At 52.5% G+C, this 24,720-nt stretch overlaps 2 protein-coding genes across 5 annotated transcripts in view; both read left to right on the top strand.

Moving 5' to 3' along the window:
• Positions 1–10,697, top strand: part of VIRMA (vir like m6A methyltransferase associated) — a 59,062-nt gene extending 48,365 nt beyond the window's left edge. For all 4 annotated transcript variants that reach the window (XM_078601800.1, XM_078601801.1, XM_078601799.1 and 1 more), the window contains exons 25-29: positions 417–516; positions 6,243–6,415; positions 8,787–9,121; positions 9,348–9,482; positions 9,826–10,697. In XM_078601800.1, the coding sequence (XP_078457926.1) occupies positions 417–516; positions 6,243–6,415; positions 8,787–9,121; positions 9,348–9,482; positions 9,826–10,064 (982 nt within the window). In that variant the 3' untranslated portion in view covers positions 10,065–10,697. The remainder of the gene's footprint in view (positions 1–416; positions 517–6,242; positions 6,416–8,786; positions 9,122–9,347; positions 9,483–9,825) is intronic.
• A 1,886-nt stretch (positions 10,698–12,583) lies between these two features.
• Positions 12,584–24,686, top strand: LOC144723235 (uncharacterized). Its single transcript, XM_078601803.1, has 11 exons — positions 12,584–12,981; positions 13,922–14,094; positions 14,990–15,188; positions 17,546–17,727; positions 18,383–18,541; positions 20,110–20,209; positions 20,488–20,645; positions 20,845–20,946; positions 21,852–21,938; positions 23,266–23,381; positions 23,603–24,686. The coding sequence occupies exons 2-11, from the start codon at positions 14,044–14,046 to the stop codon at positions 23,661–23,663; spliced, it is 1,215 nt and encodes a 404-aa protein (XP_078457929.1). The 5' UTR covers positions 12,584–12,981; positions 13,922–14,043; the 3' UTR covers positions 23,664–24,686.
• The last annotated feature ends 34 nt before the right edge of the window (positions 24,687–24,720 follow it).

The following is a 24,720-nucleotide window of genomic DNA, read 5'->3' on the forward strand; positions in this document are numbered from 1 at the left end:
GCCTTCTCTCCCAGGTGACACCGCTCCGGCCGATTGGAATTTTGCCATTTTTATGCAGGACGCGGCGCGCCTCGAGGTGCCCGAGAAACACGTGAAACATCCTTCGCGTTTGCAGCGCGCGTAGCTGTGACGTCGTGTCGGGTGTTTCAAATTTGTTTAATTGATCGGTGACACTAATGGAAGATTGGTAACACGCAGAACTCGCCGCGATCGAGCGTAGCGCTGCGTCAACACGACCAGCGAGTGGTGTCTGAGCTTCTGCGTCGCTGCGCACTCGTTTTAGTGGTGTCAGCACTCTTGTCTCGTGGTATTAGTGGGGATCGAGGGGAGTGGGGCCGCCCCGGATGGTGTTGTCTCTGGCCGCTGTTATCCTTTAACCTCTGCCCCGATGCCCCCTCCACCCCCTGCCCCCGCAGGACCGTATTTGTGCTGACGGAATCTCCGGACGAGCGATTCACCTCGTCGCCTTTCCTCTCCTCCTCGCAAGTGGAGGACATGGACCTGGAGATGGACATGGTAAGGGGGGGGTGGGGGGGGAGGGCCTTTGTGCACACGTTGGGAGATTTTATTTATTTTGACACCGTTGCTATGCAAGGGCCCCAACACCCAAAACGTCCATCGGCCAGGGGCAATGACAACTCTGGCCTACGTGGACACGGAAGCGCCGCAGAGGTGATCTCCAGACTCCATGGCTACAGCGAGTGGTGTGAACACTTTGTTCAGCTCACCCATTCACTTGTTCGAAGGCTGATCCGTGTGAGGTCTTGAGACAACAACCTGCTGCACCGACGTCGATGGTAGTACAGCAAATAGGCTGCTGAATTTCGAGGGTGATATCCTTCTACTCCAGTTAACTTATGGTACGCTTAACACTGCACACATAAGGAAGTAGCCAAATGTTCCAGCCAGTACTCACTTAAAAGAAAGTCTTGGGTGACTTTCATGTTCATTTAAGTACGTTGTTATTGGTGTTATACATTTTTATATTAAACTATGCTGCAGGTATGAGGCGCACAACTTGAAATTCTCAAACTTTTCCAACGCGCCGACCCAAAAATCACGTAAACGTTTAAATGTCCCTGGGCGTGCCCACACGGTAATGGGACGGCTCTCGCTGCCTGGCAAGTAGGCCGCGAGCCGCCCTCTCGCCGCCAGATTAAGGCGAGCCGGTTTGGCCGGGCGTCCCGATCCACCCTGCCCCGCACCCCCTCTCCCTGTGGAACCCCCCCCTCCCCCCGTCGCATTCCGTCCGCCACGTGTAACAGATACCCGCGAATTACAATGGCCGTGACTTCTAGAGATGTTTCAGCAGGAATGCACCATTGTGACAAGGTGTACTTGTAGCGACAGTGAAAACAAAATACGACCAACCTTAAGCCGCAACCCCAAAGAGGGAGCTTCCCTATGGAGTAAATCCGCCCCCTCGCCCTACGGGGGGTGGGGCGGCGGCGGAGATGCTTGCAGCGAGTCTCGTCAAAGGGGACACGGCGGGGTTCGTTTGAGAGCATTCGTACGTTCTCTCATTGGTTTCAGCACCGGCCTAAGCCGAGGCTTTGCAGAAGAGGGGCGACGCACGAGATGCGTCGCCGTGCTTGCCGTGTCGGCCCCGCGTCTGTTGGGGGTCACGGCACCCCGACTCGAGGGGCGCGTGATCGTGGCGGTGATTCGCAGCTGGCGCGTTCATAACCGTGACACATCCTTGTTTGTGCAAGACGCCCCCGCGGTTGCAAGTCACCGAGGTCAGATTGACGTGTGTGTGGGGGAGGTGGCTTCTTAACATTGACAAATCTCTGTTTTTTTAAAGGATTTTTATTTTAGATATTTTTAAAGCTATGGCGTGATGTGGTGCCCTGGCCTTTGGGAGTAGCTACTTCCGTGAAAAGTCAGCCGTGGTGGTGGAGCCAGGCAAAGCAAGCACCTAACAACAGGAAGGGAAATAACCCCACTCTATTTAGTTTATTAAACTTAGAACTAAAACTTAGAGCCATTATCGATCTACTGCTGGATGGATGCCTTCCCACACTGTGTAGGTCATGGAGTTTATTTGATATTTGATCGTACTGCACCACGCTGGCCATCGTAGGTTGTTGAAGGCAGCGAGCATAGGCACGGAAGCGTAGAGGTACAGAACAATGGATTTTACTGCTCTGCCCTCTGCTGCTCACTGCGTAACCTTACAGCCCCATGAACACTTGCGTGTGCGTTCTAGTCACCCATCCAAGCACAAACTTACGAACATAATTGTACCTTAACGTAAAGCATCCTTGACATACCCATAATGCATCTGCTATACACCATCACAGCGCTCATGTAGAACTCCTCTCCCCCCCAAAACATTTATCTTATCCGGAGATAAACTCGCACTTACACTCTTTTATGCGTCTAATAGATTATGTTCTCGATGTCATTGTGTCAAAGCAAAACCCCCGCTCGTCCCCACCCATATCCCAACCACAGCAAACCTTCAGCAAAGGGCGGCGAGCATCCTAAGCCCACGTTAATGGGGCGTGTGGCGCTTGTGAGTGTGCGAGTGCGCGCGTGTGCTAGGACGTCTCGCGAACGTCGCGATGAGCTCATGCTATGCCTGCCCACAGGGGCCTGGAGTCAAAGATGAGTCCCTGGGAATGAACCGCACCCTCTCAGATTAAACCCGGGCACCGGGGCTGTAATTTACGCCATTTACGAGCAGCGAGTCGTGAATACAGATGGTCGACGCTTTTGCTCATGTACTTCCTAGATCCGATTTGAGATCGGTTGTATTCCGGGTGAATTGATGAAAAGGGCAGCAGCTTCCAAAAAGAAAGAAAACCGCCATCGCGATGGAGATGAGGAAACGGAGTGAGGACGTGTTAAACGCCAGTAGGCTGGCTTCGCGCGTGACTCGCTCGCCCAGAGCGGTAATCAGCGGCTGCCACGGCACGGCGACACCCGCCCCCACCCCCACCCCCACTCCATCTCCCCCGGGGCGGGGGGGGGGTCACAGGTCACCGCCGTGCAACAGGAGGAAGGGAGGGGCGGAGTGGTGTGCTGGTTACCTGGGCCGCCAGGTAGGGCAACAGAAATCTGAGGAAGTACTGTGGAATTCCACGGTTTCACAAACGCAAAGTTTTTTTATTGGCCAGTTTGTTCAGGTGCTAGATTTTATATGCATACTAAATTAACTGCCTCTGTTGAATGACCCTCGTCGGTATCATGATTCTGCCTAAAGTTGAGTAGCACCTAAGAAGTCAGGCCATCTACCCTGGTTCTCTACTCTGCAGAGGGCCCATTGTCTGCTGTCTTAGCCAACGATATGTTGATGATAAACACATGCAGCCCTTTATCAATAAACTTCGGGATGAGGGCTTAGCCGTACAATGCAGTTCGTGGGGGTTATTGACCGTATGTCACTACGGTGGTTAGTGCGGGTTGGTGAATGCAACGAGCCTTGTGCATGCGATTGTAGAATTGCAATTCTGAAATAGATTTTGCTGTGTCGCCCTCTGCTGCACACAAGGCGGCACTTAAGCTCTGCCATTGTAATCCCTTAATCTAATACAAATATTATCTACAACGACATCGATGCTACATTTGTTGGTGCTCCGGTGATTGGGTGATTTGCTGCGTGTGTCTGAATGTCGGACTGTGTCGATGCCAAGCTCTGCTCATTTCCCATCCAACATTCTGCTCGTGCTTAAGATTAAGTCAGAAAAGCTCCCTTTGTAACTAACTTGCATGTAATTTAAACATGTCATTTCATTACATTTATAATTGTGAAATAATTCTCGCACTTACACGTACTTTGTCGTTTGTATCTACGTTAATTTCTCGTTTAACATGATAGATGTGTTCATGAAAAGTTCCGCATTAAGCAAAAACAATTTGCCCATAAGACGTAATATAATGTAAGAGGTGGGGGTGGGGAGGGCCAGTGGTGAAGGAATTTGGGGGAGTCAAATGCGTAGGGGATGCACCGACAACTGAGATGAGGGTACGCAGTGTGCCGTATCGTTCTGCGTGGATACCCAGAATTCCCTTATCGCTCCGCCGCGCAGCTCAATAAAGTAGTTCGTCGTCGACCGCTCGGAATCCGCGTTGTAGCTGTGTGCGCGTTCCACAAAGTGCGACAAGTGTTCCCTCGCAGAGAGAACCGCGTTATAGCGAAAACGCGTGAGCGAGGACGTACTGTCCGTGACACGACTGCGGTAAATTGTAATTTCAATGTTTTTGTGCTCCTCCTCTTTGCCGTCATTGCTTTCTGCTGACGCCACCCTTCCGGCCTCGGGGCACAGAGCCGCCCTCACTCCAGTCTCATGAGAACCTTGCCCGGTTAGCTCGTTTGCATGCAGAGGTTGGAACGTACGCCGATTGTAGCTGTCACCCTAGGCTTTACTTAAATCCACGGTGTTCAGTCCTGCTGCCAACTCGCCAGTCCTGCCGTGCGGTTGGTGACGCATGCTGCGCTCACCTCCGGCGAGTGCGCCTTGCATCGCCAGGGCACGCTCGGCAAAACTCTGGAGGGATGGCGAAAATGGGCGAATCTAACCTGACATTCGCTGGTGTGAGCGCACCTCTCCATCATGTCAGCCTGAGAGCGCAATTATTAGTAATAATCTCTTGTTATGTTTTGAGAATGATTATTGGCTGAGCATGCATGCGCTACATTGGCAAGTATTGCACATTTAATCCTAGTACGCAGCAGCATGTGCTTTGTATTATATTTTGTTGTTTTTATTGAACCGATATCAACGGATGTGACAGAGGGCACATGCACGTACCAGCAAGGCTTCCCTGTCGGGGATTGTGCCCTCTGGGTGGTCTGCCAACCCTAGCCGGGGCTTGTTACGGTGTGGAGCGTATATATTATCTTAACCAAGGTGGGAGCTGGAGACGGGGGGGGGGGGTGACTTAGTATTATTAACCTGGATAGTATTATTTTCTCAACTATTCCAAGCTCGATAAAATACAATGCATATAGGAAGAATATTTGGACATTTCAAGACTCCCAATAAGATTAATGTGGTGAAATGATTAGTTTGTGGGTTGTTTTTTCGCGGTCAAATGTCACAGATTATACATTTCTCATCGTCAATACCAATGTCCCTGGTTCTTTGTGGTCTGAATGTGCAGTTGACTCTGCAACTGACTTGCGTATGTACTGAGTCTGACAGGCTCACTCGCACAAATAATATTTCTTTCATGTAGAATTGGGGGGGGGGGGGGGGTGGAGGTGGTGCATTGGATCACGCTAAGCTCTGCACCTGGCGACCTGAGTTCGATTCACAGCCAAGGCTAACATCAGTGGAGAGTGATACCTGAGCCGGTCCTTGCCCTCCTCCCACTTGGCCAACTGGCAATGACCAAGCGAGTCAAAATTTTATGGTCAAACAACTCTCCAGAATGGCACTGCCTGGGGGATGCCTTCCTACAGAAATTGGCTAACAATGGGGTGTAAGTCAAGTTTACAATGAAGAATGTAAACCAAGTTCGGCTTCGGCATTTTTCAGTGGCACTTGCTGTGAGAACCAGGAAAACGCGGTGGCTAGGAGATGTTAACTACCTCGCCTGGTACGCAGGAGGTTGTGGGTTCGATCTCGACCCTGAAGCCACAGTGGCTAGGAGATGTTAACTACCTCGCCTGGTACGCAGGAGGTCGTGGGTTCGATCTCGACCCTGACGCCTGCTGCTGCTGTATATTTGGAGTTTGCATGTTCTCCGCGTGGCCGCGTGGATTTTTCTCCGGGTCCTCCGGTTTTTGCCTCCACATTTAGAAATATGCGTTTAGAGCATTTGGCTGCTATAAATGTCCACATGATAAGCCACTTCATTGAGATATCATTTGTGGCCAGGTCGCTTCTGTTAAAGAGCTATATCGCTCAGCAAGCCTTACCTGGTAAAATAAAAAATTGTTGCGTTTATAGTTTAGGTTAGGTGGGGCTAGAGATGGTAGCATCCGTGTGACGGCACTCCCTCGTGCCCATGTGTGTCTGTGTGTGAGAGTGCTGGAGCTGTGGGGAGCGGTAGTGTAGTGGTTAGCGCGCTGTGCTACGAACCCGGCTACCCGAGTTCGAATCCCGCTCGCGACCAATAACAATGGCGTGTGTAAACATCACCACTGGGGAGACAATGGCGGCCGGGCGTGGTGCTGGCCACCCCACCTCCCTTGTGTGCTGTGCTGGCCTTCATAGGTGCTCGCGAACAGTACTTGCCCCAAAACTTATTAAGGCTATATGGGGGATCTTTGTCTTGCCGGCGCTGTGCAGGTGCGTGTTGATCTCCTAGAGCTGGCAGAGAAGACGTGCAACAACTGGGACCTGCGCGAGGAGCTGGAGACGGCGCTGCTGCGTGAGCCCTCCTCCCCAGGGGGCGCCAGCCGCGCCACCAAGAGCGCCGCCAAGCTTGGCAAGCGCAAACACGAGACGTTCATCACCTCCAGGTACAATGCCGTGGCTAACCCCTTCCTCTGCCTGGCTGGCTCCCGAGTGTGATCTCTCTTTCATATGGATGTGAATTGAGTAGCAACTCAAAGTCGATGTCTAGGTTGTAAATTCAGCCGCTGGCTTCAGAGGACAACGGGTGTGGTTACCACCGGTGCCCTCGAAGAACATTTGCAGTAGACACGAGTTCACACAGACCCACAGACTCGCACAGGGACCCACAGACTCGCACAGGGACCCACAGACTCGCACAGGGACCCACAGACTCGCACAGGGACCCACAGACTCGCACAGGGACCCACAGACTCGCACAGGGACCCACAGACTCGCACAGGGACCCACAGACTCGCACAGGGACCCACAGACTCGCACAGGGACCCACAGACTCGCACAGGGACCCACAGACTCGCACAGGGACCCACAGACTCGCACAGGGACCCACAGACTCGCACAGGGACCCACAGACTCGCACAGGGACCCACAGACTCGCACAGGGACCCACAGACTCGCACAGGGACCCACAGACTCGCACAGGGACCCACAGACTCGCACAGGGACCCACAGACTCGCACAGGGACCCACAGACTCGCACAGGGACCCACAGACTCGCACAGGGACCCACAGACTCGCACAGGGACCCACAGACTCGCACAGGGACCCACAGACTCGCACAGGGACCCACAGACTCGCACAGGGACCCACAGACTCGCACAGGGACCCACAGACTCGCACAGGGACCCACAGACTCGCACAGGGACCCACAGACTCGCACAGGGACCCACAGACTCGCACAGGGACCCACAGACTCGCACAGGGACCCACAGACTCGCACAGGGACCCACAGACTCGCACAGGGACCCACAGACTCGCACAGGGACCCACAGACTCGCACAGGGACCCACAGACTCGCACAGGGACCCACAGACTCGCACAGGGACCCACAGACTCGCACAGGGACCCACAGACTCGCACAGGGACCCACAGACTCGCACAGGGACCCACAGACTCGCACAGGGACCCACAGACTCGCACAGGGACCCACAGACTCGCACAGGGACCCACAGACTCGCACAGGGACCCACAGACTGATACAGGGACCCACAGACTCGCACAGGGTCTGCTATGTATGGCATGTCACCACTGTGTTCTATTTGAGGGCAGAATTCACAAAGTTATCGATCAAGAGTTAATATCTCGGAGCCTTTTTGCCGCCCAAGGTGGAATCCTGATGAACAGGTTGTCCTGAGTCAGTGATTTATGTCCCAGATGTGACAGCACGAAAAGGTCGTCTTTAAATAACTTGCGTGAGAATAGCTTGGGAGTCAAATATGCTCATTAAGTCAAAACGCTTCCGGCCAGATTGTGTTTATAAAAAAAATTCAACCTCCAACGCTAGCGGGTAACGAGCCTTAGCTGAGGCTTAGTGTCGTCACCACTCGTGTGCCACGTCGGATGGCCAGTTCAACAGGATGCTTCCTCCTCACCAGCGCTAAGGAGAGGCGCGGCATGCCAGCAGGGCGCACGCTATATATACCGTCCATGATTCCCACGTCCGTGTGGATCTCCGAAGTGTTTTCTGGTTGTACCACGCATTTAGCATGATGTCCGACGTTTTGCTGCACTTGTCGTAGCTTCTTCAGAAAGTGTTGGGTTGAAAAACTCCCCAGCACGTGAAGCGATGCGTCGGACATCATGCCAAACAACACGTGGCGCGACCCGAAAACGCACAGGCGCGAAAACCTACGCGGTTGTTTCCCCACCTGTATATTCTTGAAAGCATTTACAGTTTGCAATAATGTCAATTACTGCGGGCGGTGTGAAAAATACTTGCACGATGCTCATGCTCATGTTGTGGCTTTTGTGCAAACACTTTACCAGTAATTGATAGGCACTCCCTTTCAACATAAGTATTTGCAGGGTAAGGGTCAAACTGACATGTTGCAAACGTTCCCTTTTGTGTGATCTTTGCAAAAATAGGCCAATGTCTCCATCACCACCGACCAGTAGAGCAGACTGCCAAGGCGATGTGTTGCGGCTATTGCATGAGATATGAATTCAATATCAATAATAATCATTAACAACCCTTGAGTCAGGCCACTGCTAGATATAGGCCTCCCCACGCTGTGTCAGTAACGGTGGTTGTTTGACCATACTTCACCACCCTAGTCAGTGCTGGTTTGTGAAGGGGGCACCCAGGACCGGTTGGGACATCCCTTGCCGCTGATGTTAGCTACGACCAGGAATTTCACTCTGGCCGCCGGATTCATAACATCGTGCGCTAACCGCGGCACCAATGCTCCACCTCATTTCTCGGTAAGAATTCAATGCGAGTGCAACCGTTGTAACAATTGTGATTGCGTGCGTCGGCAGCGGGAAGTCCGACTACCTGGAGCCGGCCAAGAGGGCCCACATGTCAGCGGCGCCGCGTGGCCGTGGCCGTGGGTCGTTCTCCGGCCTTGGCCGCATGAACGACATTTTCCGGCTGCGCAAGCAGAACACGAGCCGCCCGCCGTCCATGCACGTGGACGACTTTGTGGCCGTGGGCTCCCCCGTGGGTATCCTGCCCACGCCGCCCATGGTGAAGCGACTACCCAAAGGGATGCCCAAGGGGCCTCTGCGCGGCAGCTTCTCCGGGGGCAGGGGGGGTGGCCGGGGCAGCAGCTTCCACCAGCCAGGCCGCTTCTTCAACCCTCCCATCAACAAAGGTCGGTCATCGTGACGCACGGCTGGTGACGCGAGTGATTCTGCTCGTGACTGCTAGTAGCTCTGCTCGTGACACTGCCGTGACGCTGCTGTGAAACAGGTCACGGCTCGTGACATTGCTTGCGACACGACCGGTGACATGGCTGGTGATACAGCTGGTGACACGGTCACAGCGTGTTCCTTATGGTTGTGTAAAGCTTTGCCCGTGTGTGCTGCGTCACTTCCCAGGGACGTACGGGCGGCGAGAGGGCGGCCGTGGCTCCAGCTGGGTGTCGCAGGCACTCCCGCGAGGGGGCTACGCGGACACGCGGGGGGTGCAGGGTGGCTTCCCCCGAACGCCGCCTGTCAGGACGCCCCCCACCGGTACAGGGTCTGGCCTACTAGCCACTCTGTCCTCTGCCCACTGTTGTCGTGTGGTGTAATGGTTTCTCGGTCGCATTTCATGTATTGAAGCCCCCTAGCTTATAGACTTAAGCATTGCAATACGATGCAATTTGTTTTCGTAGGGCCTACATGCTAACGCATCTCAAGGTGTCTTTAATTTATTTTTCTCTGCTTGTCTCTTAACTCTACCCATGTCTGGTCCCCATGTCTTTCAACACATGCCCTTGTTATATTTTGGTACTCATGATGACTTATGTCTGTGTCCGTATGTCCGCATCCCATGTTCATCGTCTTGCCTGTGCCCCGTGTCCCCGGCGTGCAGGCTACCGGCCGGCTCCACGTGACCGGGCCCCACGGGGTCGTGGTAACCTGGGCGTGGTGCCGTGGGGCGGCGGCGGTGGTGGCGGTGGTGGCGGTGGTGGTGGCGGTGGCGGCGGCGGCGGCGGCGGTGGCGGCGGTGGCGGCGGCGGCGGCAGCGGCGGCGGTGGCAACAACCTGCGCGGCAAGTTTGTGGGACGGGGAGGTGGCGGAGGCAGACACATCCGCTCCTTCACTCGATAAGACTTCCCTGCTGCCGACGGAGGAGACACCAGTCAACCCCGCCACACCCGCTTGCCCCTCTCCTGAATTTGCGCTGGCATGAATGGAAGGAGCAGGAGGGAGGTGATGAAGGAAGGTGGAGAAGACGTCAGGGTGCAGGCCAAACGACACACAAATCCCACCCCACGCGCTGCCATCAGTGTGGGCTGGGTAAAGAAACTCTTAGGTGGCTTGGCCTTTTTTGGGTTAAACAGGATCACGGTTGGACTTTCATTTACCACGGGACGACCTGTTTACACTGCCAGATTTTACCGCGTGTTAAGTAAATTGGTTTTCATTCCTGGTGAATTTCCGCTGTGAAGAACGATTTTTTATGTTTCCATTAGTTATGTTCGAACTGTTATTTTTGTTTATTGTGAAACATAGCGGTAAGTTATTATCCGAGAGACAATACATTGCACCAACTTTTGGAGGCCGATGGTTGGGACTTCAAGACGGACACATGGAGCATTGTCGGTGTCTTCGCTGTGACGTCTGCTTAGCGCTCACCGCTTAGGAGAATTAACTTTTTTTCGCTTGCAAAAAAACTTGTTTTGTATACAGCAAATGTAAGTATTCGCTTCGTAATAAACATTTAAATCTTTCACCTTTTAACTGATTGTGTGCAATTTCTATTAAAATGGGACGTGCCGTCCAGGCACAGGTGAGAAGTGGAGTGATATCCAGCCTGGCCTCCAGGTGGATCAGTGTGCTGGTGTGAGCAGTGTACATTTCTATCCGCGTCCATCCCGTGCCCAAATCGCCCAGAGTGCGCCGGATCTCGTCACATCTCAAAAGCTAAGCATCCCTGAGCCCAGATAGATCTTGGATGGTGGGCGGCCACCGTGCATAAAACTGGTGTTGCAGGCAACTGCACGGCTCCGTGCTTGGAAAAGAGCGGTGCGGCAAAATGCGCCGGCCTGTGCTCCGACATGCACTCCCTGCCTTCACACTAATTAGCCTGGCGAAACATGGTCAAACCCCCGCTGAACAAGGAGTGGGAAGTTCCTCATCCAGCAGTGGGATGTGCATGTGGCGGCAGGGTAAGCCCACCTGTAAGCAATCCCTGAAATGCCCTCAGTGGGGGCACTCTCCAGAGGCTAGCTATCAGATTTGACCACCACCCTGCAATGAACTCCCATGAGTGTTAGCCCTCGGCTATGCCATTGTGGCTGTGCAGGCTCCTGAGCGAAGACCCAACCCCCCAGGGACTCGAACTACCAGAGAAGCTCCTTGCTCTGCGTTTTCGGGACCTTTTCATTCATTTCGACGCATCCCCATCGGCCACGCAAGCACAACTCTGGAACGGTTTTGACATTCGGTGCCTCAGAATCGGTAGCAGCGTCACTGCGTCAGGCTTTGCTTGAACAAATGTTGCGGAACTGATGAACCATGATGATTACAGAATTCGTACAGCTGCTGATAATTAAAAAAACTGCAACATTCGTCAAACAAATTGTGGGCTTTAAAGGAAAAAAACATACTGTAAGAGCCAACGTTCCGGATAATGGCCCTTTATAGCACATCCACGAAGGGGCAATGCTCGAAACGTCGCCTATGTTTATTTTGTTTCCTTTGACGACCACAGCGTCATCATGAGTACCAAAATATACTAATCGGGGTTTTCCCCTTTTTTCTGGCAGCAAAACTGACACCTTTTCAAAGGAATCATGTTCACATTAACCACAATACTTGCAGTCAAATGCAAACAAAAAACACAACTCTGATAATTAATGCATTGTCCTTGAAACTGATTGGGCCACACCAGAGACAGCTTTTCTTAGAGCCTAGTCTCATGGTGTTCGACCAGATGACGCCAAAAGGCGCACAACTCAAAGACAACGCACGATCAGAGTAATGAGAGCTCGGGGTAAGCATCTCTATCACGAGGCCTCCTTTGCCAGTACCAAATATACTAATCGGGTTTACCCACATTTTTCTGGCAACAAAACCAATCAGTTTCAAGGACAATGCATCCATTATCAGAGTATTGTTTTTTGTTTGCATTTGACTGCAAGTATTGTGGTTAATGTGAACACGATTCCTTGCAAAAGGTGTCAGTTTTGTTGCCAGAAAGAAGTGGAAACCCCCCACGAGCACCGCGTCAGTGACACGGAGCGCGTCAAGTTGCTGTTCGTGGTTGTGCACCACTGCCCCACGCGCCAAGGGTGGCACAGTCGGGTGTTTTACAATCGGGTTTAATTGTCTTTTTATGTTAAACCCGATCATCTGAGATTGGGAGAAATCCGGTTTAATTGGTTCTAATTGCAGAACCGCACTTCTCAACGATGGGCTTCATCCATTCCAAGCGAAGGAACTCACTGGCGCCCACGATTGTGGAGAAGCTCCTCGTGTTCATCAAGACCAACCTGCCCGCCGCATTCTACGACTACCCCGTGCCCGACGCCCCCCCCCCCCCCCCGAGTACGATGATAGCAGCACCGACGAGGAAGCAGCCTAAGCCTATCGGAGTTTCGTATTCATTAAAGCAGGTTTTAATTCCCCGAAATCGGGTTTAATTGTATTAAAGAAAACACCCGATGCCTGCCGCTGGAAAAATCAGGTGTTTTTCCACCCATGGCACACGGCAGCGGCAGCAGCAGCAGCGCCATGGCGCCCCCACGTGGCCAACGGTGGAAGTTGTCCCTCGCTTCCCGCGGCGTTCGCCTTGGAGGGGCGGTGGCTCTCGGTCACTCAACCCCCTTCGTTACCTCGTTACTGCGGGGAAGCACGGCGAGGCGAGAGTTGTGAGGAGCTGTGTGGAGTTTGTGTGGAGTTTGTGCCCGCGAGGCGAGGCGGGAGATCGCCCCCCCCAGGGGGGGAAGTTTCTTCTCGCGGTTTCATGGCGCCCGGCGGCGGCGGCGTGGAGGGCGAAGCGGGCGCCATGGCAACCACCACGGTGAGTGGTGAGTGTGGTGAGGTGACAGTGGTGAGTGTGGTGAGGTGACAGTGGTGAGTGTGGTGAGTGTGGTGAGGTGAAAGTGGTGAGGTGACAGTGGTGAGTGTGGTGAGGTGACAGTGGTGAGTGTGGTGAGGTGAAAGTGGTGAGTGTGGTGAGGTGAGTGAGTGAGGGGACAGTGGTGAGTGTGGTGAGTGGTGAGGTGAGTGTGGTGAGTGTGGTGAGGTGAAAGTGGTGAGTGTGGTGAGGTGAGTGTGGTGAGTGTGGTGAGGTGAGTGTGGTGAGTGTGGTGAGGTGACAGTGGTGAGTGGTGAGGTGACAGTGGTGAGTGTGGTGAGGTGAGTGTGGTGAGTGTGGTGAGGTGACAGTGGTGAGTGAGTGAGGTGAGTGTGGTGAGTGTGGTGAGGTGAGTGTGGTGAGTGTGGTGAGGTGACAGTGGTGAGTGAGGTGAGTGTGGTGAGTGTGGTGAGGTGAGTGTGGTGAGTGTGGTGAGGTGACAGTGGGAGTGGTGAGGTTACAGTGGTGAGTGTGGTGAGGTGAGTGTGGTGAGTGTAGTGAGGTGAGTGTGGTGAGTGTGGTGAGGTGACAGTGGTGAGTGTGGTGAGGTGACAGTGGTGAGTGCGTGCTGTTCCAGGCGTGCCCTGTACCGCCAGTGATGTGAGTTGTGTACCAGTGGTGAGGAGTATTGTACCAGTGGTGAGTGTTGGGAGAGTTGTGTTTCCTGCTCAGCTGTCCTCTGTGGTGAGTGCCCAGTGGCCTGCCCTGTGAGCCAAGTCTTATTACGCGAGTGTGTATTTTATCTTTTATTGTTGTTCATTGATACTTCTTGTACTGCCGTGAGTGGAGCTTCTTTAACAACGTGTGGACCTCGTGTACCAGCACCACGAGTGTGGACTCGCATCGCCCCCTGGAACGGGCATTCAATCTCATCGCCGTGCAGGTACAGCCAGGGCGATGATCACCTGCCCACTGCCCTCCTCGCCGAGTCGCAAGTCCGTCGTCGCTGAACCTCGCCGCTGAACCTCGCCGCCGCCGCTCTCTCGCGCTCTCTCGTCGCCGGCCATGCTGGACGAAGGCCACGTGCGGCGGCGGTGCCAGGACCTCGGCAGCACCGTGAGTCGAGGGTTGTTGGAGCCAGTGGCCTGTGGGTGGGACATGACCCACGGCTTCATTTCACTCGGCCCGTGGCCACGGAAGGCCTCTAATGTCCGTGCGTTGTTGAACTTCTTTCGCACCGTGCATTGCCAACCGTGCTAATCGGGGAAGAACGACAAACTAAGCACAAAAAGCAGTTTGAAATAAATGAAGTTTCAACCGATATGTACAAGTGCATGTGGCCACTGCCCATAAAACAATTTATATCTGTCAATGCAGGCATCTTGGCCGTGCTAATGGGGTATCAAAGGGAACTATTTTTAATCTGGCAAACAGCGTTTCATATTTAGCGTGGTAAAGACGAGCTATAAATCTTATTGGATTACACCAAGATGTGTGCTGACGTGTGGTCTGCCAGAATTATTTGATGGTGCTATTCGGCCCTCCGTGGATTATCTGGAGTTTGGTGATGAGGGTTTAAAGGAGGCCTGAAAAGAGAGAGTGGCAATCGTCGAGGCCAGCATGAGGGGTCTTGGCAACATTCGGGATACGGAAATGGTGGCTGCGCAAAGTGTTGTGCATATTTGTGTGTTGAACTTATTTTGCACAAAACATACGTAGCCAGCCATGCTGATCAGAGGTGTGGGGGAAGGACTAAACACAAAAAGCAGTTTCAAGGAAATGAGTTTTAAATCTTGATTTAAAAATGCACAGATCCAGTGGCTTCCTAATATCGGAAAGAGTGTTCCAGATGGCCGCAGAAGCGCATCCAAAAGCGCGCAATGCGGTGACCATCTTTGTTCGATGGCCAGCCAAATGCCACTGCGAGGGTGAGCGGAGTTGGTGTGTTGGAGGTGCGAGGCCCTGTCGGGTTCACTCAAGCTGGGCACGTGGTGCTGGTGGGTGACTGCAGGACTACAGCAGGTGGGAGAGGAGGTCTCCCTGCGGCTGTGGTCGTGGAGGGGCCCCCCAGCGTGGCCTGCGCACCCTGCCCCGTCTCGGCACGCGGAGGGCTCGCCGGAGCAGGGAGAGGGACCCCAGCAGGGCGCCCGACTACCCCCTGGGTTGCCTGGCAGGGAGCTCGCGGGAGCTGAGCTCAACTCCTCGGCCAGGTCAGCAGTCACCCACGGCGCGTGAGAGATTCACCATTGGCTTGGAAAGGTATCGTGGATGAGCCATAAACCAGTATGATTTTGTGCAGTTTTTACTTTTGTATTGGTTTGTTTATTACATTTTCTCTTGAATTGTTTACATGTTTTTTTTACACAACCTACCTTGTAGCATTAAGGTTGTGGTGGCATCAATAAAAAAAATACGTACTCTAATAAGTAATCTTATATAGCGTCGTTCATGCAAATTGCATCTCACAAGCGGAGAAGAATCCCAGACAAGCTGGAATGCTGCCGAGCTGTGAGGCGGTGCCAACTCGTGCTAAGCAGCAGGCGCGGCTCGTCCACCAGGGACGTGGGGGCACCGCCCCACCAAGCAACTGGAAATGAGAAATTATTTTCTAATGAAAAATATTATTCTCTTAATTGTTTTGTTTGTGGCTGTAAAGGAGTCCGAGTGAGAGATATGCCTTCATTCCTTGCGATGAGCTGCGCATTGTAGCCACGCTGTTTGAGACCCATTCAGGGCGGTTAAAAAGGCGCCCGTGGCTGCGATGAGCCGACGTCACGACGCGAGGTGGCACCGTGCAAATGTAGCAGGTCCACGCTCGAGGCTTTTGGCAGTGTCAAAGGGGTCGTGCAGTGTGGACTTGAGGTTCATAGGGACAGGATTTGAGTGCTTTGTTGTTCTGTTTCGTATTGTTTATAAATTCATACCAATAACATTACGAAATTTTTCCTAATTAGAACACCATATTTTCAGAGGTCACTCACAAGCGCCCCACCTCGTGTAAATGTCACAAGCCGCCACTGCGAAGTAGTTCTTTACATATTCAGTTGCTTTCAGTGGATTAATGAGTGCTTATACATGTGTAGTGTTCAACACGGAGGCACACACTCTGGACTGGAAGGCAATACCATTGGAACCTCAACACTTTTATTTATCAACTTTCCTAGCGGTTAACACTGAACGTAACTCAGCTTCTATAGCAGGTGATGTGGCTAACGATGTGAGTAGCGCGTTAACTCGAGACGAAGACCCGGAGACGACGAGACGCGGGACCCAGGCTTGAGTCCACAGACGAGCCCAGAACACGCCCGGGACCGCCCCTTGATGCTCCTGGGCGTGGCCTCGCTCCGCCTTCGGACACGCCCCCTTTCTAGACCTTTCCCGAAGGATCCCGACCGAGCATCACATGCTCCACTCAGGCGACCACGTCCTCCCTTGCCCTCTCTCTCTCTCAGGCCATCGCCAGGACGATGCCCCCGAGGGCTGGCTGACACGTCGTGTTTACTCTGGTGCTGGAGAGAGGCTCCAGACGCACAGTTGCACTCCTGTAGCAGCAGCTGACGCGAACACCCTAGTGACACCATTTACGTCACTACCCATGTGTAAGGAAGTCGGAGGACCCGGAGAAAACTCATGCATGCGAGGAGTTAACACTTTCCTATATGCCAGGGACACCTGATATCAGACCACACTTTGCTGTCCTGCATTCTGCCGGCGAGCCAGGGTGTTGCACCTCCTCGATGCCTACGGGAAGGGAGTCTCGCAACGTTTTGTAATTTGTCCGATCCACCAATCAGGAGCGGCTCGTCCATATCGGCGGACGAGGCAGTCGCCTAGGGCACCAAGTTAAGTAGGGCGCCAAATTCAAGGAAAAAAGAAGTAGATACAATTAAAATAAAGAAGATGTCATTATTCAAATTCCTGTGCACATACAGAGGGAATATGAATTCTAATTAATTTCTCAACATTTCTGAGAATGTATCAGTGTAAAATATTTTATTTACTTAAAAAATAAACCCCGTGAATCGGACTGAAATATCGTCCAGCTTCGTGTACAAATCTTTTCTAAAAATGTCGTGTCTCTATTTTATCTGACCTCAGAAACATTGGTTGGACAGACGGATGGACAAATCAAATAATTATGCCTCTTAAAAAAAAATACGCTTAAAAAACATTAAACGGAAATCATGGGCAAAATGTTTCCCAATTTACCAAAAACCTCAGCCTAGATCTGCCCTTGGGGTTTGGGGCTGGGGGTGCCGATTGACACGGTTCGTCTCGGGCGCCAGTTGCTGACAGTTAGTCTCGGGCCGCCCCTGCCACCAACCCTCGCCTCCACAGCGCTGGACTACAGGCTTGCGCCACCACTGCCGGCTGTAGCATTCACGTTGATGTCTGTGATGAGAGACGGCTGCCAGGATTTGAATCCAGGATTCAGAGGTGCCAGCTCAATGCTTTGACCTCTGAGCCTCCTGGCTACCTGGCCGCCTCACCTTCATATTCGTTTATTTGTTATTTAATCCACTCCACTTTAATTGATTTTTTTCTCACAACTATTCACGTTGGGCAGCGGAACATGGACCTCAAGGCCCATTCCTGGGTCCTGCGTGGCCCAGCCAGGCCCAGGTGCTGGGCGCCTCGTGTTCCCTGCTGTGCCGCCACCCGTGGGTGGAGCGTCCGCCGCCACCACCACCACCGCCCCCCGACATCCAGGCCCTGTGCAAGAAGATGGCCGACGTCAAGGTGCTGGAGGTATGTATGTATGTTGACGTTTTTTCGCACCGTAGCCACCGTGTGTGCAAGGCCGTGCAACTGCACTGGGGCCAATGGGCTGGAGGGGCCCAGACGTTGGAGAGGGGGGAAATGTAAATGAACAGGGGGGGTTCCATTGAATGCCTTGCACTAGGGCCCATGTCGACCATCCTGAAAAGTGGTGGCCATGTGGCTTAGAGGTTAGACAGCTGAGTTGGCACCGCTGAGATCCTGGATTTGAAACCAAGCAGCCACCTCTGATGAAACTGTGATGGTCTCAGTCTGGTCACCAGTTTGTTTCTGCACTTAAAGTGGCAAAATATTATCTCTTTAGAGTTACAAATATCGGTTTGACTGTCATCCGATGAACATTTTTCTCTGCAGCAATGCAGGTGGGAAGAAAATGCTGCCCCTTACCGTGTTGGGAAGAGGTCACTTGAGGGCATGTCAGAGGTAGATCCGTGATATGCTCTTTTGTGTCGTATTTTCGAGAGGTCCAAATAGAAAATGTATCTGGTCACGTGACACTGGTAGCACAATGGGGAAAACTTTTCAATATTTAAAAATGTTCCAAAAGACTTAGAAATCAACAAGAGCCCGCATGCCCCGTGACCCGCTCGTGACGTCACACCGCTGTGTGTGCGCTGCGGGCCAGTATCTGGCGGAGACCCGGCAGGCCGCCGTCGCAGAGCGCCGCCAACGCATCAAGGCCCTGGAGGCGGCGAACGAGCGCCTGGCACAGGAAACCCGAGAGGCGGAGGAGGCGGCCTTCCGAGACGTGAACGCCACGCTGGCCCAGCTCCAGAGACACCAGGTGCCGCCAGGCTCGCGCTTGTCAGCTTCCCCCCCCCCCCCCCCGTGGCTGCTCCATGGCTCCCTCCATCCTGTAAGGAGGGAGCCATCGAGCAGGGTTGCCACGGTGGTGGTGAGATCTTAACTACCTCGTCTGGTTTCCAGGTTCGTGGGTTCGATCCCGACCCTAAGACCTGTTCATTTGGAGTATGCATGTTCTCCCCATGATCGCGTGGATTTTTCTCCGGGTCCTCTGGTTTTTCCCTCCACAATTATAATCGACGTGCTTTTAGAGTATTTGGCTGATAACATTCCCACGTGATAAGGCACTTCATTGGGCTATCATTAGTGACCAGGTTGCGTCTGAAAACAGCTTTTTAGCTCAGTAGGTCTTACCTGGTCAAATATAAATAGTTACATTGTTTTAATGTATGGCATCCATCCCTTCAAGTAATCACTTATCGTTTAATTAATGTTTGCCCCTCGACCTAGCATCTCTAACCCTTCTAGAGGTGAATCCCAAATCTACATCCGTTTGTCTTTTATGGATAACTCGCCTTTTGTCCGTCCAAGAACGGGTGTATTGCAGTGAATCTGAAACTTGCAAGTGAAATGCAGACCGCGACGTGATATCCATTGCATCAATGTGTGTGCAATTTGTAAGGGCGCGGTGACACAGACCTATTCCATTTTAAGATTATAATCCCTTGTTCATCACGACGTCCTTTTTACTTTGATGTCTCAACAGCGTGACGGAGATCGCGTGACGTGAGGGTTCTGCGTTGGCAGTGAGGGTTGTAAGTTGACGCCGAGGAGGGGGGAGGAGGCGCCTCGGCCCCCCATGTGAAGTGACGTCACCCGATAATTATTATGAATGGGGGGGGGGTGTCCATTTGGAGGACGTCACCTGTTCATTATTATTAATGAGGGGGGCTGGTCGACATGGAGTGACGTCACGAGCGTTGCACACAGACATTCTTGGCTCATTATAGTAGCTAATAATAATGGGGGGGGGGGGGGGGTGTCCATTTGGAGGACGTCACCTGCTCATGAATATGAATGAGGAGGGCTGGTCGATGTGGAATGACGTCACGAGCATTAAGGACATACCTGGGTGATTATAGTAGGTATGATTATCATCGCACACTGCATCATCACACATCGCATCGTAACGCGTTCCATGGACATGATCCGCCGTCGAAGTGTCATAGCATCGCTTGCCAGGAGAGGGCAGTATTGTACAGCGAAGATGCGGACACGACCTGTTTTGTCGATATTGGATAGCGTGTGAGTGGATACCGTGGCGTGCATTACAAGTTAACAATTAATTATTATCATATGATACCAAACCGCGTCATCACCAGCATCCTTTCTTCCAGAACTTCCTGCATCGGGCGTGCACCTCTGAGAATGTACCCCGAGGCCTCATCGCTTGTCCTTTTCCAAATTCAACATTTCGGTATCTCCCCTCCATGAAGCGCTCTCCTACTTTCTGCGTGCACGCGACGAGGGAATTCTCATGTTGAGGCCATCCTTGCATTCTTGCGGGAAGTACCACTTTGACCTCGGCTGACCGCTTCCTTCCTGCAGAATGCGCAAGTCCTCCTCGAGGATCTTCACGGGCGGCAGATGTCGGAGGCCATCGCTAACGAGCAGCGCGTGGAGGACGCAATGCGACAGGACGTAGCCGGTAAGTTCGGCCACAAATGCTGCGGTCTCCCTGCAATATCTGTAAGAGGAGTCCAAAAAACCCAAGAGTGGGGTTCTCTAGAGCTCCCTCGGGAGGTGGCCATTCCACCAGTTGTGTCGAGAGAGAACAATTGCAGGGTTGCGACTCTGCCTTTTACCTTGATGGTCAAGTCCAAATGCTCGCAATGCAGGGGAGCTACTCGCACACTCTACCCACATCGCGCCGTTCAACAAGCCACCAAGAGTTTCTCCCGTCCGCTCGGCCCGGCGCGAGTGCAGAGCTGGAGCGGCGGGTGCAGCGGGCGGGGGTGCAGCTGGAGGAAGCGCGAGCCAGCCTGCGCTCGCTGCGGGCGTACCACGGCAGGGAGCGACCCCTGCAGGCGGCGCGGCAGGCCCAGCTGCAGCGCCAGCTCCAAGCGCTTCAGCGGCAGCAGGAGGTTGGGGCGCGCAAAACACCACTCGGCAGAATTGGCCAAACATCCAAATGTCGCTGGACTCTCCCGATAAGAGAGTTCTGAGACTCGGTGAGGCTCTCCTGTATCTGCACCAGCGGGGTCAAACTACCTCCATGTCCAACGTGAATGTTGAGGTTGCGTGCGGCTGCCGGCGCTGAGAGGGCGGTGGATGTGCCCGCAGGTGGAGGAGGCAGAGGAGCGCCGGCAGGACGAGGAGCAGCTGGAGCGCACCGCGGCTCAGGACGCCCTCGCCCAGGAGGCCCTGCTGCTCCGCGTCGCACAGGTCGGGGGGAGGAGTGTGCACCCTGCCATCGAGGAGACCTCTCGGCACGAAAGTTGACCTCTCCACTGTTCTGGGGCGGCTCGTCCATATAGGCAGACTAGGCAGCGTGCACCTGTTTGCATTTACACTCTGGGCTTTCTCAGTTGCCCCATCTGACCTCGTTGACTGCAGGGTGCCCTTGTCCGGTGTCAAAACCATTCAGTACAGCCCATACTCGGTTCCTTGTTCCCACTTCTCTGTATCCCAGTGTTCCTCTATCTCTGAGTCATCATGTCCCTGTGTCTCACTTGTCCAGTGCAAATGCAGTTCAGTTGAGCCCACCAATGGCAAGGCTGCGGGTCAGAATTCTGTTGATTTTTTTTTAATCATGGCTACTGAGCGCAGTCTAAAAAAATTATCAAAATTCACATAGCAGCTACCAACAAACAGTCCTCATCATGGCTGGGGTCATCGATACAAAAGTTTCCTTACTGTTGACGAGGTCCATGCTGCCCACCAGGGACTTCCAGAAGGGGGGTGTTGGGCTAGGAGCAAATCCCACCACGTGGGCCCCCCGACACCTCGAAACTAAAATGGAAGTATTAAATCTGACACCGTGACGTCGAAGCTTGGGGCCCCCCAAAGCGAGGGGCCTGGGGCGGTCGCCCCCAAATTGCCGTACCATGGGGACGGCTCCGCTGCCCACCACTGAGATGTTGTTAAGAAGTTGTGCGGTGGAAGCTGCGACCACAATGGCTGTTTGGTGATGCAAGTTGACCCCAGGGTGAGTTTGTAAAGAACAGGATAGATCAGCAGCAGATTTGGCGAATCTTGCAGCTTTGTCATCAGCTGTTAGGTAGCGTTTATACAGTCGATTAAACACCCACCCTGCCAGTTGATTTTACGTAATGTCTGCCCACTTTCAGGAGCACCTGGAGGAGTTCCCCCATGATCTGCGGACGAAGAGCTTCCAGAATACGGGCTTAAGGAAGGAAATTGAGATCCAGGGGAAGGTAAGAGACCACGGGCATACCGATAGAGTGTGCAGGCGGTGAAACGGCACTGGGACCCATGGATTGGACTCTGAAGAGGGGGGAAATTCGACAGGGGAGGGTCTAATTTTTTTCCTTGCAAACAGGAGTTCAAGTCTACACAGAGGTTGCTGCCCACTGGAACTTTAAAAGTCGTGCAATGAGATGCAACCCAGCCCTAGGAACAAATAGCCTTTACATGTATGCTACTTTGGTTGTGAGTCTCATGCTGTTCGACATAAGTTTGCAGCTTCATGAATAGCAAATGTCATTTTTTTAAGTCACTGTGTTGACAAATAAAAATACGCAGGAAGAGTGATGTCAAGGTGATGTTGCCCAATCATCGCTAATGAGCTGACGTAATGATGAACGTAGCTATCAATATCTTATTATTGCCGCGTGAGGGGTGGAGCAGTGGCATAGTGGTTATTCGTGCCCTGTGTTACGGACCCAGTGTCCTGAATTTGGTTCCCAGCCACAGCCAACACCAGTGGTGAGTGACATCTGAACCGGTCCTGGGTGCCCACACCTCTTCTCCAATCCGCACTGACCAGCGTGGGGAAGTATGGTCAAGCAACCTCCATGACCGACACGTCGTGGGTGGATTTACTATGGGTTGGAATTAACAATTAAACGGTGTTTGCTCACATTAACGTTACAGTACGTTATTAGTAACAAAATACCACGGACAATATTCCTCCTTCACAAAACTTTTCCTCCAAGATAAACAAAAGTGTTTTCACATATCCCATCAGCCGCATGGTCTTCTGAGGGTGCATAACTAGCGGGATTGGTTCAACAAAAGCAAACTTTGGTCTGGTTTTGACATTCAATGTCCCATCTGCAAGGTCAGTCTTGCTTGTGCCAATGCTGGCAAACTGCCAGATTTATATAGGACCGATATCTAACTCTGCTTGATATCCAACTCTGCTAGATTTGGGTCCTATTAGTGTGGCTGTGATGTAACGGTTTGCACACTGAACTTGAAATCCAGAGGTCGCCGCTTCAATTCGATTTTCGCAGCGTGGCAGTTGAAACAATGGGCAAGTTTATTGTATTCTGCCCCCCCCCACCGCCGTCCACCCGGCAGTATAAATGGGTACATCCGCAGGTCATATGTGGTGATGTGAAGACCGCGTACTCCCACCTCTTCCAAGATGTCCGGCCAGTGTTGAATAATATGCCAAGTGTCGTATACAAGGGCTTTCTAGATCTCCCTCTCATGGAAGCCTTTCCGTCATTTTTGTGAACGGTGCCCATATGCATCCCCACTGCTCCCACCCGCCATGACCCCTCTTGCCCGCCGCAGGAGGTCGCCGCCCTGCGCCTGCTCATCCCTGCCCTGCAGCGGGAGGTTCGCCAACTCGCGGCTCAGGCCAGGAAGCAGCTCCACGCATCCCCCTGGCTCCTGCCGTCCACTCGCGAGTGAGATGTCGCCTGCCCTTCACCGCAATGCCATGGGCAGTAATGGGCAGCACCATTCCTGCAGGCTCGGGTGGCGGGGGGTGGAGGGCATGGAAATTGATTGTAACTGATTCATATTTTAATTGGGGGGAGTGGTGGTGCCCGGTGACCGTTGTTGATTTCCTCGCCACGGCGAACACTTTGGCCCCGATTTTCTGTGACGTCGTTTTGTCACCCGACAGACCGGCGCCCGACGAGGAAGCGGAGCTGGACATCCCCCGAGATGAGGAGCTACCTTTTTGAGGAAAAGCTAAGCTCTCCGCTCCTGAGCATCCTCATCAGCAACTAAAGAACCTCAAGTGTACCTCTTTCATGGGAGGGAAAGTCCGTATGTGTGAAGCCATAGTAATAGGAAGGTAACTGCACCGTGATTCATCGGGTAAAATCCATTCTTATGCTCATGATATTTGCAGTGAATCTTGGATACGAATCATGAAAACATTTAGTTACTTATTTACCCAGGAACGCCAGACTGAAGTCTGCAGACTCTTCCTGCATTGGGATGTTTGTCCAAGACCAATTACAGTACATCATTGGACTTTTTCGCGAATGTTATACGAAGCAGAACCGAGCGAGCTAAATAGTCAAAACTAGACCCCAAAAATATATATTCTTGAAGCGAACTGTGACTCCGAATCGTGATAATTAATTTAATCACTGGAGGATGAATTGTCATGTCCCTAGTAAATGATCTTGTGTGCCATTACAGAATGTGTGCCATTACAGAATGTGTGCCATTACAGAATGTGTGCCATTACAGCATTTGTGCCATTACAGCATTTGTGCCATTGCAGCATTTGTGCCACTCGCTTGTGGCAGGCGTAGGCGGGGGCGGATCCAATGAGGGTGCAATGTGACGCCACCCCCTTCTTGAGACCCAGAAAACTGGTATTTTTAGTGATATTTACAAGAGTAGGTACATTCAACGTTTTAAAAGTTATTATTAATGTCGGGCCCTCTGCAGATAGCAGCCTTAGCGAGAGCTACTACTCCACCAAACTGGAATGCTGATCAACATTGGACCGAGGTCTATTCAAGCGTCTGCCTGGTACCCACTGCTACTGTGAACTCAGGCGCGGTGTGTGTGGATGTATGCTGCTGTCCCTTTAAGTTGCCAATCCTAAGTAAAAGCAATACAACCACTCCGATATTGTACCCTACTCGAAATCCTAAGTATTTGTCGTATTAATGCTATATATGCGTATATTCTCAAAATGTCGGCTTGGTTGATGGAATTCACGGTGTTTATTAAACTTTGTAACTCTGGCCTGAGATTGCTGCATTTAAAATTCAGTTAAGA

Source organism: Lampetra planeri, chromosome 17, assembly GCF_965212315.1.
Source record: "Lampetra planeri chromosome 17, kcLamPlan1.2.h2, whole genome shotgun sequence".
Classification (NCBI taxonomy): Eukaryota; Metazoa; Chordata; class Hyperoartia; order Petromyzontiformes; family Petromyzontidae; genus Lampetra; species Lampetra planeri.

Coding starts and splice junctions, on each gene's coding strand:
- LOC144723235 (XM_078601803.1), top strand. CDS start 14,044: ATGCTGGACGAAGGCCACGTGCGGCGGCGGTGCCAGGACCTCGGCAGC. Junction 20,646..20,844: donor CGCTTCAGCGGCAGCAGGAG/GTTGGGGCGCGC, acceptor ATGTGCCCGCAG/GTGGAGGAGGCAGAGGAGCG. Junction 23,382..23,602: donor CTCCTGCCGTCCACTCGCGA/GTGAGATGTCGC, acceptor GTCACCCGACAG/ACCGGCGCCCGACGAGGAAG.